General features: G+C 32.6%; 1 protein-coding gene across 1 annotated transcript; it reads right to left on the reverse strand.

Moving 5' to 3' along the window:
• Positions 1-2,435: 2,435 nt before the first annotated feature.
• On the reverse strand, positions 2,436-12,458 carry LOC124926188 (kinesin-like protein KIN-4C). Its single transcript, XM_047466370.1, has 29 exons — positions 12,444-12,458; positions 11,971-12,369; positions 11,742-11,888; positions 11,472-11,624; positions 11,110-11,354; positions 10,597-10,766; positions 10,346-10,470; positions 9,468-9,504; positions 9,289-9,380; positions 9,092-9,208; positions 8,903-9,016; positions 8,730-8,813; positions 8,449-8,656; positions 7,902-8,002; positions 7,340-7,435; positions 7,137-7,250; positions 6,948-7,064; positions 6,788-6,868; positions 6,609-6,680; positions 6,441-6,522; positions 6,324-6,355; positions 6,136-6,221; positions 5,838-5,906; positions 5,416-5,643; positions 5,185-5,320; positions 4,828-4,923; positions 3,875-4,414; positions 2,718-3,048; positions 2,436-2,649 (listed from the first exon to the last, which is right to left on the reverse strand). The coding sequence occupies exons 2-28, from the start codon at positions 12,094-12,096 to the stop codon at positions 2,728-2,730; spliced, it is 3,789 nt and encodes a 1,262-aa protein (XP_047322326.1). The 5' UTR covers positions 12,097-12,369; positions 12,444-12,458; the 3' UTR covers positions 2,436-2,649; positions 2,718-2,727.
• Between the last annotated feature and the right edge of the window lie 625 nt (positions 12,459-13,083).

A 13,083-nucleotide genomic window follows, 5' to 3' on the forward strand; every position in this document is an offset into this window, starting at 1 on the left:
AAGATCGTTCAAGAATTTTCACAAGACGGTCTCTTTTGAAAAAGTGAGAACTCTAAGTTTAATTGTGTTTATTAGAAATATTAATGGAGCGAGGGAGCTCGAACATTTCAGGCTAACTGATTAGCCTTGTTTCTAGTTTTTACAAGATTTTGGCTAAATTATTACAAATAGGCTCACAATTCTCCTACCGACCTCAGCAGAATTACCGATAAACTATTTTATCTTCCATAATCAGATGGTTTTTGTTCAAGAAAGACAGATTATCTGATGTCTCACTCATCGCTAACGAGATCATTGACTCCGTCATTCGAAAAAATGATAGGGGATGCTTTTGCAAATTAGACATCGAGAAAGTTTTCAACATGAGACTTCCTTCTTTTTATCCTAAAAAAGATGGGCATCAGGGAAAATTTAAGAAAGTGGATCAAAACATGCATCTCTGAACCAGGTTCTCTATCATTATTAACAGTGAAGTTTGCGGATTTTTTAAGAACTCGAGGGGTCTTAGATAATGGGATCCTCTTCCACCCATTTTGTTTACTATTGCCATAGAAGGATTATCTAAACTTTTTGAGAGAGCAGCCACCGCAAAGCTCTTCATAGGAATAAATTTGAGAACATCGAGATGGGCTAACTTCATCACTCATCTTCTTTTTGCAGATAACACATTTTTTCTTGCAGAGCCCACTTTCGATAACCTCCATGTTCTTAGGAGGATCTTCATCATCTTTGAGGCGTGTTCGGGACTCAAGATTAATAGAGACAAGTCAAATATTTTTTTCATTGGTGACATCCCAAACACACATGCATTGGTTAATATTTTGGGAATCAAAATTGGTCATCTTCCTTCTAAGTACTTGGGTTTCTCTTAGAGGCAATATTAGTTGTAAGGACATCTAGAACCCTATTGTTGAGAAAATGGAGGCAGATTGACTCTTTGGAAGAGAAAACTTCTCTCCAAGGATGGCAGACTTGTTCTCGGGAAGAACTCTTTTGTCATAATCTCCATTTTTACTATGTCCTTCTTTCCTTTCCCAGTCTCTATGAAAAACAAAATTGAATCCATCATGAGGAATTTTCTCTGGGGTAACACTAACTCTACAAGTGTCACTCATCTGGTCAAGTGGGACATTACAAAATTTAGCATCTCTAAAGGTGGTCTTGGAATCAAAGACATCTCTTTTTAACACTTCTCTCCTTTGTAAGTGGTGGTAGATGTTTAAAAATGAGAATGACAATCTTTGAAAGATTGTTGTCATTGTCAAGTATGGACATGTGGGTTCTTCTGCAAAATATTCTTAACTTTCAGTGGGAGGTGTTGCTTACCGTCGTTGACTTATGGGAAAATTGAATAAGGCGGGGAGCAAATAATAACATCAATGATGCTTGGAAGCCCATACAATAACATAATATGAGGGACAATTTGGAAAAAAATGAATAGAAGAACATTCCAATAGAAAAATTTTGGAGTTGAAATAATCAAAGGTTTTATGCTCCATGCTTTTTCTTCTATTCGTAAAAAGGGATTTTGTACGGGTTGAAATTTTTTTGATCTTATTGGCATTTAGTCTTATTCTTCTCATTTTGTTCTTTGTTTTTGTTTCTCTTCTCCCTCTCATTTGTAATTCACTAGACGCATTATGCATTTTACTTTAAATGAAAAGTTAATCTTTTTCAAAAAAAACTTATATTTTATCAAATTCGAATCGCCTAACGGTCTCAAACCCAATATCTGAGGAAGGCAGGGATGGATATTCACAATTTTTTGTTGTTAGGTCATAAGAAAGGATGATTTTAAGATATAGATATAGTGTACAAGGTATAAAAAAAATTTAGAATGTTTGGGTTAAGTAACCTATTTTTAGAGCAACTAATCCCCACAAATTAAACACATAATTCATGTAGAAACTCAAACAATTAAGCGTATAAGGTATAGTGTTTAAAAGGAAAGAGAAATGATAACTTTCTTAGTGGATTTTGATTATGAGAAGAAAAATACCCAAATAAAAGTAATTTATTTTTTTGTGGGTTATATCATTCTCTAATATTTACAAATGTAATTCCTAAACTTAATCAAACACAACTGAACTCCCCTAACACCATATTAGAAAAGCATGGTTTTGTTTGCTTGATATAAATACTATTTTTTTAACTTAATAAAAGAGTTGCAGTAATATGAAAATAGAAGTCTGGATAGACTGGATCCACATAGGCTATTCTTTATTTTACTTATGTAAATTATAACAAATAATGTTGTACTTATTTTTATTCAATTAATCCTTTTTTTGATTCATTTTGAAAAGGAAAAAACTTATAAAGAGTAAAGAATATTATAAAATATAGGCCAAAGAAAGAAATGCTTTGGATGGCATCTATATTTCATTTGAAGGTGTATAGACATCAACCATAGACTTAATTTGAAAACTGTCATTAAGAGTTTGGTCATATTATGATGAACCCAACAAAAAAATCAGTTAGAAAACTTCTTGAGTAGCTCATAAAATTACACAAACTCTAACCATCACAGTTAAAATAGGTAACTGTCATATTGAAACAATTGTTTTAAAATATCAGCATCAAAACTACACAATTGAAAACCTTAATCCAATGATCATTCTTCAACATAATTGAAATCTACAAACGATCAATCTGTAAAAAACAATAAAAAAATTAGACAGTTTCTCGTCTTGATTTGGACATAGAAATAGAAGTTGTACCTAATAATCATCACAGGCCTTGATTCTCTTTCTCATCGATGGTTCTTTGTTGTTTCTTTGGGCTCTTTGGAGCTGGAGGGTCAGCCTCCTTGTTACCACCACCACTAATAGGAATATTGCCATGTGGTTTGGAATTCCTAACCCTTAAAGGGTTATTACTGTTTGAAACAACATTTGATGTAGGTCTAGGCAATTGAGGAGGAATGTTCGGTGCATTGCTAGAACTCTCGTGTTTTTCTGTTATTTCTGCACTTCCTTGCTCGGTAGGTGGCCCCATGGGAATAAGTTGAATTGATGATCTTTTCCACTTCTTTTTCATAGAAGGTTTAGCCTAAAATTACCAAGTCAAGATTAATAATGAAAATTTCAAACTACCAACTCAAAGAGCATGTCATTATGTTTTTCATTTGGAATTGAACCTGAACCTCTGTCATGTGTTAAATATTCTATGAGGCCTATTATTATATTATAGAGTATATATATATTACACAGGATATGATATTATGTGAAATGTATAGTTTATAGGATATGATATTATGTGAAATGTATAGTTTATAGGATAAATTATAGGGGTATGTCAGATTTGTAGAAATGCATCAAATATACAAGGTTAGAAAAATGTAGGGCTATTCAAATTATATGTCAGATATTCTGTGAAAATACATCAAATATAGGGTATATTTTTCAAGATTAATAATGAAAATTTAAAACTACCAACTAAAAGTCTAAATTAGCCAGATAGGGCAAGTTTTCATTGAATTTGTTTTTCACCAATAGTGTTTTTATCAGAACATCCCACCATCACAACCCCACTTCAATGACAGTCTTCAATGAAAGTGCTTTCATTGGGAATTAGATATGAGACCTCAGTCTCTTACATAAAGACTCCTACGGTCCTACCATTTGAGGTATCCTAAGTGGATTTATGTCTCGAGTAAATAGAGAACTATGTACTAGCATGAAAGGAATAATAGACTTAGGTTATTATACACTATATAAAACAATAGTATTTTAGGTCATGATGAAGATGAAAAGTGTTTCCCTAATCTGTATTCTCCATTTGGAATATAAATTGAGGGCAATATGTAAGATTCTATGAAAATGCACCAAATATATCATCCCATACTAAAAGTAAACATAGAACAAAGAAAACTTACTGTGTTTCCAATGTCAGACAAAGGTTTCCTTTTCGATACATTAGCATCAGCTATGTCAGTTATCTTATGATCCTTCATTGCACTTTCAAGCAGCATTGCACCCTGGGAAGCAAGATCTTGATCCCTCTCTTTCTCTTCATTGGAAGATTCATGGAGTTTTTCATTCTCTTCATCTCTATTCTTGCACTTGTTGGCTGAACAGTTGCAAGAACTATGACAGCCATTCTTATTAGCACGGCATTCACACCTAACTGTTTTGCATAAAGAACTTTTGCTACAAGTACAGCAGATTGCGGATTCATTTGGTTTTTCTGAGTTTGTTCCATCTGGAGTTGGATCGGCTTCTGAATCACTTATAACAAGTGGAATTCCCATATTGCCATTGCTTTCAGTTCTGGAGGGTTGTTTCTTATTTAATCGTTTTTCGGTTTTAAATGGTTCCCAATCACTACCTTCGTCCATATCAGAATGTTCTCCTTCACTTATATCCATGTCCTCTATCTCAACAGTACTACTTCCATTCATGCGGGCTCGAGCTCCCTAATATAAAAGAGAAACAAAGCAACAATGAAGTTTGTAAACTTAGGCATTGTTTGATGAAGGTTATCTCATCATCAATCAACTCATTCAAATTTTAACTAATATACTTAAATACTCTTACTTTATAACGTTTTTAAATATTAAATACAAAGGATATTTTAGTTATTTAATCCAAATAACTAACTTTGTCAATAGGTTTTCCTTTTCTAAAAATCAAATTAATTATAATTTATACATCAAACAAGCTCCCAATTACTAGGAATATAAACACATATGAGTTTTACTGGTTGAGTAAATCAGGTTCACAATTTATAATTAATGAAGTAATGTTGAGCTTCTACATTTCATATTCTTCCTTTTCATTCTAACTTTTGTATGTAAGATATTTTTCTTAAAATTCACAGTGGAGATACCTTCTTTCGTAGATCACGTATATGTGTTTCCTCGTTCAAGGTTGAGGCTTCAGAGTTCATTGAACTTCTCTTCAAGCTTTGGTTCGTAGTCAGGTTCTGTCTCAAGCAATAGACAAGGAGAAATGAATTTGTGATGATATTAAAAAATGCAAATCCAAAGATTGTGATATATAGATCCAAACTAATTAGAATATTGGGAATTGGGATTATCTTAGAAGCAATTATATCCCATAATCTGTCCATGGTATATTTAAAGTGAATTATCCATGAAGAAAACATAACACAATTAATCATGGCTATTATTTTACCAATTTAATTGAATTCCAAATTGCACTATGAAATAAGAAAACAGCTAACCTGCAGTTTCTCTTGCCGAATAAAGGCAAGCTTTTGCATTTCCATTTGTCTTGCTAATTTAACTATCTTCTCCTTCAGATCTCTTATTTCACAATCTTTCTCTTTGCAATCAACTTCTTTATCCCTTGACAGGCACCTATTTGGAAATATGGAAAATAATTATTTTTGTTGTGAAGAAATTCACTTGAGCCACAATTAAAGTAATTTCTTAAAGAATTACAAGAGAATTACCTAGAGGATGAAGCCAAGTCAAAGAGATGGTTCAATAAAGTTTTAGCTTCAGGAAGTGCGCGAATTTGATTCCATCGTCCCTTACTGCTAAAAGCTCGCTCACGTTCTTCAGCTTCTGATAACTGGGATGCCATTGAAACAAGGGTGCGAGATGAAGTTGCAAGCATATTCTCCAATGCATAAATCCTCGAATTTCTTGCTCCAGGAGACATAGCTTGAGGATAATAACTGCATATGCCAAATTTCATTTTCAGATTCTTTGTGTAATCAACCGCATTAAGTTTTTTTAAGACCAGTTTTTTCATTGGAAGTGCATTTAGTGGGAATCTAACCTAACACCTCTTAGTATAAACTATGAAGGTGTGTTTCAAGAGGAGAGAAGTTGCTTAAAGAAAACTAGATCAGCAAGAAATCTTTCCAACCTTAAATTTATTTGGTTTAAGCTCTGTGCTTCTTTCAGCTCTGCAACCTCTTTAGCCATTCTTGCACGCCTGCCATCCCAAAGAAAATTATAATGTCAATCGATACAGAAACTAGTTGCAGACTTCACATGTCACTTGACTTGCCCCAACTCAAATCATAAGAAAATCTAAGTAACTGGCAGCAAGTATAAAGAATGTAAAAGTCTAAACTTAAATGCATCAAAGATTCTATAATTTTTGTAAATTCCCTTGCAAAATCAGAGGCTAACTTCATTAGAAAATGGGAACAGTAACTCACTCTTCCATTTGGCGCTCGTATTCAGCACGAACTTCATGTACACGTACAACAACCTCGAGTTCATGCTCAATTGTCTGCATTAGCACCTTAAAATTCCAAAGATACAAGTAACAACAACATTATAAATATTTCATATCAGAAGAAAATTTATTATGAAGGCAAAGATGGAGTTAGATATATATTGCTACCTGAGTACTCGGACCACTGCCAATAGACATGCCTGCAAAACAACCGAGTTCAATAAATTATATGAAATAAAATATAATTACTACTATATGTAAAGATTAGCTAAACAGAAATTTCACGTGATGAAGTTTTTTTAGATTCCAACAGGTCTTTCAGTCTTTTAGTAGCCATAGCAGCTTCTTCTGATTTTCGCTGCAGGACCTGATAAGGAAAACAGACATTTCCAGATGGTTTTAAACCAAATTTTAAGGTAAAATGAAAATTATTCATGTGCAACGTGAAATTACCATCTTTTGTCTTTGGTTCAAAGCTAAGAGTTTGTGCATCTCATACTGATTCCTTCTTCCCTCTTTCTTTAGCTGTAATAATGAATTTTGGGAGTTATAAGGTAAATTTCTTTGATTCTGAAAGGAAAAAAGGATGGAAATGAAAAGTTTTGTTCCATTCTTTGTGGATTAACATATACCTGAAGAACTTCCTTTTCACGAGATGCCTTCCAAATCCTGAATTGCTCAGACTCCTGCTTTATCTTCTGTTGTAATTGAACCTACAATATGATATGGCAATATAAAGAGGATCAGATAAAATTTCATTCTAAAACAACTAATATTATGACAAGATAGAACCTTTTGAGATTTTATTCTGCGTATTTCATCCTGTAATCTTTTTGCTGCATCATCACTTTTTTGTTTTTGCCTCAAGAGTTGTGCTTGAGCATCTTGTTTCTTCTTCAGTTCCGCAACCTACAGAATTAAAGGATACAGTTAGTAACAAACATTACAGTTAAATGTTTGTCCTCATTTATAGAAACTAACCTGTGCTTCAAGAAGATTCAGCTTTTGAAGATAGTCCTCCTTTAATCTTTGGGCGCTTTCATCAGTGTTAGATGATATATTTGAAAAGCTGTGCTTTAGTAGGTCAATTTCATTCTAGAATAAGAGTAAGAAATAAGATCGATATAAGGATACATGATGTCTGGTGTGTTCTTTTATAATTAACACTGAAAGAAAAAGTTAACCTGCAGAACCCTCTTCTCTTGCTCCAGTTCGTGTACTTTCTTTTCATAATGCTGCTTAACTGAAGTATCAGAATTTGCAAATCGTTTCATCTCAGCCTTCACAGCATCACATCACATAAATAAGAAAAGGGAATGAATATTAAAAAAAATATAAGCAAGATAACAGAAAAAATGCTAACATTAACCTTATACATTGTAAAATTGTATGACATAATCTAATTGATAGTTATACATTCCTATAAAACAACCTTATAAAAAGACATAATTCTGCTATTCAGCTTAAATTATCACCATTGGGCATCCATACTAATTCAATGCACATAAATTCCTTTAAAACAACATTAAATCTCAACCTCTTTGAACAATTTAAAACAATTTTCCGTATAAAATATTAATGATTTACAAGACAAAAAATAATAGTGCAATATTTACATAGTTATATCCGTGCACAAGAGCATCATTTATCAATGTCAATCAATAACGAAAATGGAATAACAAAAAGAACCACATGGAAACTATGCAGCAAAATATTGATACATTTTATCTAAAACCAGTAAATTACCTCTTTTTGTTCAAGTTTTTGATCCAACTCTTTCAGTTCCCTATCCAAATTCTCCTGAAGAGACGAATGTTCAAGTTCCTTGGCCTCAAATTCAGCCTCACCTGATAGTGAAATCATATTGTCTTAGGAAAGGTCCAAAAATAAAAATGCATAAGGAATAATTCAGCATTGACTCACATAGGGTTTTTGATACTCATTACGTATATTGACAAATGTGTGTACAACGACTGATGTTATAGGGGTGCTTATAAAGTTATAATGATGTATAACAAAGCTTTAGTTAATTAAAAATAACATCAGCCACAATTGTTAATGTGGAATCTAAATATGATTGATATGCCTCTTTGCCAGCATGCAATTTCTGAATGTACTAAATAGATTCAATAACTTACTGCACAAAATAATTTGCTGGTATGATAAATGTATTCTAATAATTAAAGCACAAAAGGATAATGTCACAAAAGAAGTAGCCTATGTATTAACATGGAGGAGGAGAAAAAAGAGCTAATCAAATAAGATGAAATGTGAGTGAGTAATGATGGCTTACCATCTATATCAGTACTTTTAATATCAGGATTAGATGAAAATTCGTTCATATCCATAAAGCTCTTGGGGCAAATCTCGTCCACATCCAACTCAAAACTGTCAACTCCATTATGTTTTTGTTGCTTTGAATCGATTGTATTCTGCAAGCGTAGAACCTCTGTTTCCAACTCATGAATCTTCCCCACATAATTCTTTAGTAGATTAACATCCTGAAAGTTGGTTTTATAACTTAAGAAGTCTATACATGTATAGCATCAATACTCAAGATAAACTTATTCAAACCTGATCCAAGTTAGAGTCAATCTCATCCCAAGGTTTGCCATTGCGAGCTAATTCTATTATCATAAGGAGTTTATCTTTCTCAACCTGTAAAAATAATACAGAAAATAAACTTGATAAAATGAACACTTTATATTATATATATGCAGTAAATTCACATAAACAAAAATTTTAACCTGAGCATCAAGAGCAAGCTGGGAATAACGTTTACAAGCACTTTCACTTTCTTGAAATTCGCGTTTTAAGTTAGCGTTACTTGCTTCAAGCAAAGAGATTCTTTTCTTCAGCATCTGCCATATATAAAGATTAGAAGACATCCAAAACTAAGTCATGGAGAGTTTTCACAGCTTTAAACTTTGGTGCACCTGAAACTCTTCAAAAGAAGTTCCGGAATCTCCTTGAAAATAAAGTAGCTCAGTCTGTAACTGCTCGATTTGACTACGCATTTTTTGCATCTCAGCAGTCACTGGATCACGATTGATCTGCACATACAAGTGAAATAAAAAAATTAAGAATGTTGCCAAAATAGAAAATAATTGAAGGGTAAGGACTCAAAACTGACAATGGCTTTATTCTGAATGTTTCGGGCACGATTTGCATACTTGAGAGTGTTCAACGTCTCCTCCGCATTAGTGTCAGCAGGACTTACACAAGCTGCATTTATGTATTACATGATATAAACTATTGGTCAATTACTGGAAACTCAATTTATTGAAAAATATATATATGGCCTCATATTACCTATCATAACAGTCTTGCAGTTACCTCCTAGAGAATCCTACAAAAGTGCACGCTAGTCAGTATCATAATTTCTTCATTTTGAGATATGAATATAAAATTGTATAGTAACTCCTAGTTCATAATCTAAGGTATTGTTTATGTGTTAACATCCAATAAAAAAAAAGCATTCCTGTAAAAACGAATTCAAATAAGGTACAAGTACAAAGGCAATAACCTTCACAATTAGTTATTATACGTGAGAATCAGGTACTTCATGAACAAAAAAATTGTGATGAATATCTCTTTTACTATCAGGCTTTATTGAACATGGTCTTCTTCACAAGTTATAACCCTAAAGAGTCAAGTTCTGCAATATAGTGGCAATAATTCTTTTCCTGATATGATTTGAACCTTGACCTCCAATTTGGAAATGTAACATTTACTACATCTAAATCCATAGGTTCCTAATATCAATTTGGGGTAGTATATCCATTGCCAAGAAACAAACCCATTTAGACAACGAAAAATAGTATAAATAAGCAGAAAAGATGAATCCTAAAAGCTAGAAAAAAAGAGTTTCAAAGCAGTGAAAAATTAGGAAATGTTCTGAAAAGTTGACTATACCCATCAATTAAATGAAATATTTTACAGTTTGAATGGTTTTACTAGAACAGTGTATACAAAAAGGTGCAGTGCATTACCTTAATGCACTTAGGAGTAAGAGAGTTAATATCTCATTTAGGCTCTGGTTACAAAGGTTACTCTATGGTATGCCTAATTTCTATTTTGACCTAGTATTATATATTGTAGACAGTTAATGCATCCAACGTTATTGATGTCCAAGTCATATGTAGCTAGAGTTTGTTAGCATATTTTAAAGACCAAAAATGTTTACTTACTTGTAGCAATCGAGTTAACTTACTATCCCTGTAAGGAACATGGCCTCCTTCTTTCCTTTTCTTTTCATCTCCTAAAGCACTTATTACGTTTCCAAGGGCCAATAATCCCTTATTAATGTGTATACCTGTACCATGTAAACAGCATCTCAACAAGCAAGTTCAATTCAGTGCATCTACATTCTTGAGCATGATACATACACAAATCTAAAAGGAAAATTTGTTAAGCTGCAACAATTTCAAATTTAAATTACCTTCCTGAAATCGTGTTCCATCAGCTCCGGTCCTTTTTGCTCGTTCAGAACCAGCAAGATCTACCAAATGAAGTTTTGCACACAAAATATCGTCATCTTGAACAATCCCAGCCGTGCAGGAAGCAGTCCTTCTTTGTTCCAATGAGATTGTAAAGATTGCATGTGAACGACTGAAATTAAGTTCAACCATGAGTTTAAATAAACAGTGAAGAAAGAAAATCCTACCGACATAGAGATATAGCATGCACCATCATGATATAGTTTAACATTTTCATAAACTAGTGTTCTAAGCATGAACCTTCATTATCTTTCATTAGGTAAAGATTTTTTTTTCATTTGCATATTCTCTTTGTTTTTTCTAAAACATTAATAAGTACAAGAAATAGCTAAATACATAGATGTAACTGTCCCATAAATTTCCAATCCTTTGTGATTCAAAGTTATGACTTTGGTGCTATCAACATCATGAAGGGCAAAGAAACAAAAATTTCACATAATCAATGAGACACAAACCTCGATTGGCTGTTCATATTCGTGCTTCCAGTAGCCCGAGCAGCAGATCCACGCAAAAGATACGATGCCATCTCTTCTTTTGTTCTTACCTCTGCCTCAGTAACACCAGCTAGAGTTATTCCTCCACTTGTAGTTTCTCTAATTTGTATTGGAGCTCTTGAAGGTCCAGAAGGTTTAGCTCCATCACCACGAGCAAGAGTATGTGTATTTGGATCCAACAAATCAAACACCTCTTCCTTAAATATCTAAAATGTGACAAATTAAATGATAAGCACACTTTTTATACTCACATAAGTGGAATAAATGTCTGTTGCAACACTAAGTAGACATAATACTTGAATTAAGCAAATGTGAATCATTACCTCAATAAATGATACACGAATAAGAAATTCAGTTTTGTTCTTCTTTGTCTCTATCTTAGAAAATATTGTTTGCATAACTTTTGGGATAATTCCAGCACCATGATCTTCTCCATTATAGTTTGTACCCATAGTATATGTCTTCCCCGAACCAGTCTAGATACAAGTTAAGTAAACTAAATAAATACCCAGAAGAAATGAAGAAATAAAAACTTGTATCTACAAAGTTCAACTTAACATGAAACAACTACATAGAACAGTAAGATGCATCACCTGTCCATACGCCAACACAGTCCCATTATACCCCTGAAATAGTGACTCAACAATTGAACCAACACATTGATCATATATTTGAGTAGAAGGAGACCCACGGTTACCAAACACATAGTCAAATGTGAACGTATGTGAACCAATTTGAACCTGTTTAATATAAATCATTAGGTTTAATTAACATAGTACACTGAAAATGTCTCATAGAAAATAAACAAAATAAATCAATCACCTGAGGTTCTCCGTTAACTACTGATATACAATCGGTACAGCCAACAAGAAGCTCGGATGTCACTAGTGGCCTAATATTCACCGCTACCGTCACAGATTGAGACGAATCCTTAGCATCAGAATCCATAACCGCAGATTGAGAACTTGAAACCCTAATACAATTTTATTGAACTCAACTAGAAATGATATGACTTTAACAGCCAAATCCTCCCCCGTTTCAATGAATGCGTAGATCTCGATCTCAATCTCAAGCCGAATCGACAGAAGAACAAACTTATGGGTTTCCGTTCGTCGTATATGTAGCTAGATCTTCGTGAGCTAGTAAAATGACATTAAAATGGATTGAATTGAAATTCTTGATGAATGGATAAGCACGTATCTCGTCGCCACCTGAAAATGCCTATTAACGGGCATGAATAGCGGTAGAGAGAGAGAGAAAGAGGGATATAGAGAGAGAAAAAGAAGGTTTTTTACCCTAGATCGGAAGGAAGGAAGAAGAAAGGCGGTCTTGTTCCAATTTTCAAATTCAAATTTACAAGCAACGGGGATATCAATTTGAAGCCAAGCGTGTCACGTGACTTGCACGAGCGAGCAAATATACGGCTTTTCTTATTATTTTTTTTTGTCTTATTTTCAAATTTTGAATACGCGGTTTTTTGTTTTTATTTTAACATTTGTCATATTTAGAAATAAATTTAATAATTATTTTTTTCTATCCATTCTCTTTTCTTTAGGAAATAACAGTAATGATTCCATTTTAATTGAATTTTAGTAAGAATTAAATTAATTTATATTAGTAAAAAAAACAAAGTTAATTTTTATCTTCTAAATAATACTAATGAACTTTTTCTGTTAAATTAATCTAACATCATATTATTCATTTTTCATATAACAATTTAATAACAGTTTTTAAAAAGTTGTTTTTTTATAAAAAAAAAATACTTAAAAGGTATAATTAATATATATAATGATAAAATAATTTAATTTGTTTTAAATAAAAATTATTTTAGTAATAAGTTAAGTAATGCAATTAAGGAGAGAATTTATGAAATTATATTTGATTATTATGATCTTTATATAGTAAAAATTATACTAATAAAGTTAGTCAATTATT

The sequence above is a fragment of the Impatiens glandulifera genome, chromosome 2 (assembly GCF_907164915.1).
Source record: "Impatiens glandulifera chromosome 2, dImpGla2.1, whole genome shotgun sequence".
NCBI lineage: Eukaryota > Viridiplantae > Streptophyta > Magnoliopsida > Ericales > Balsaminaceae > Impatiens > Impatiens glandulifera.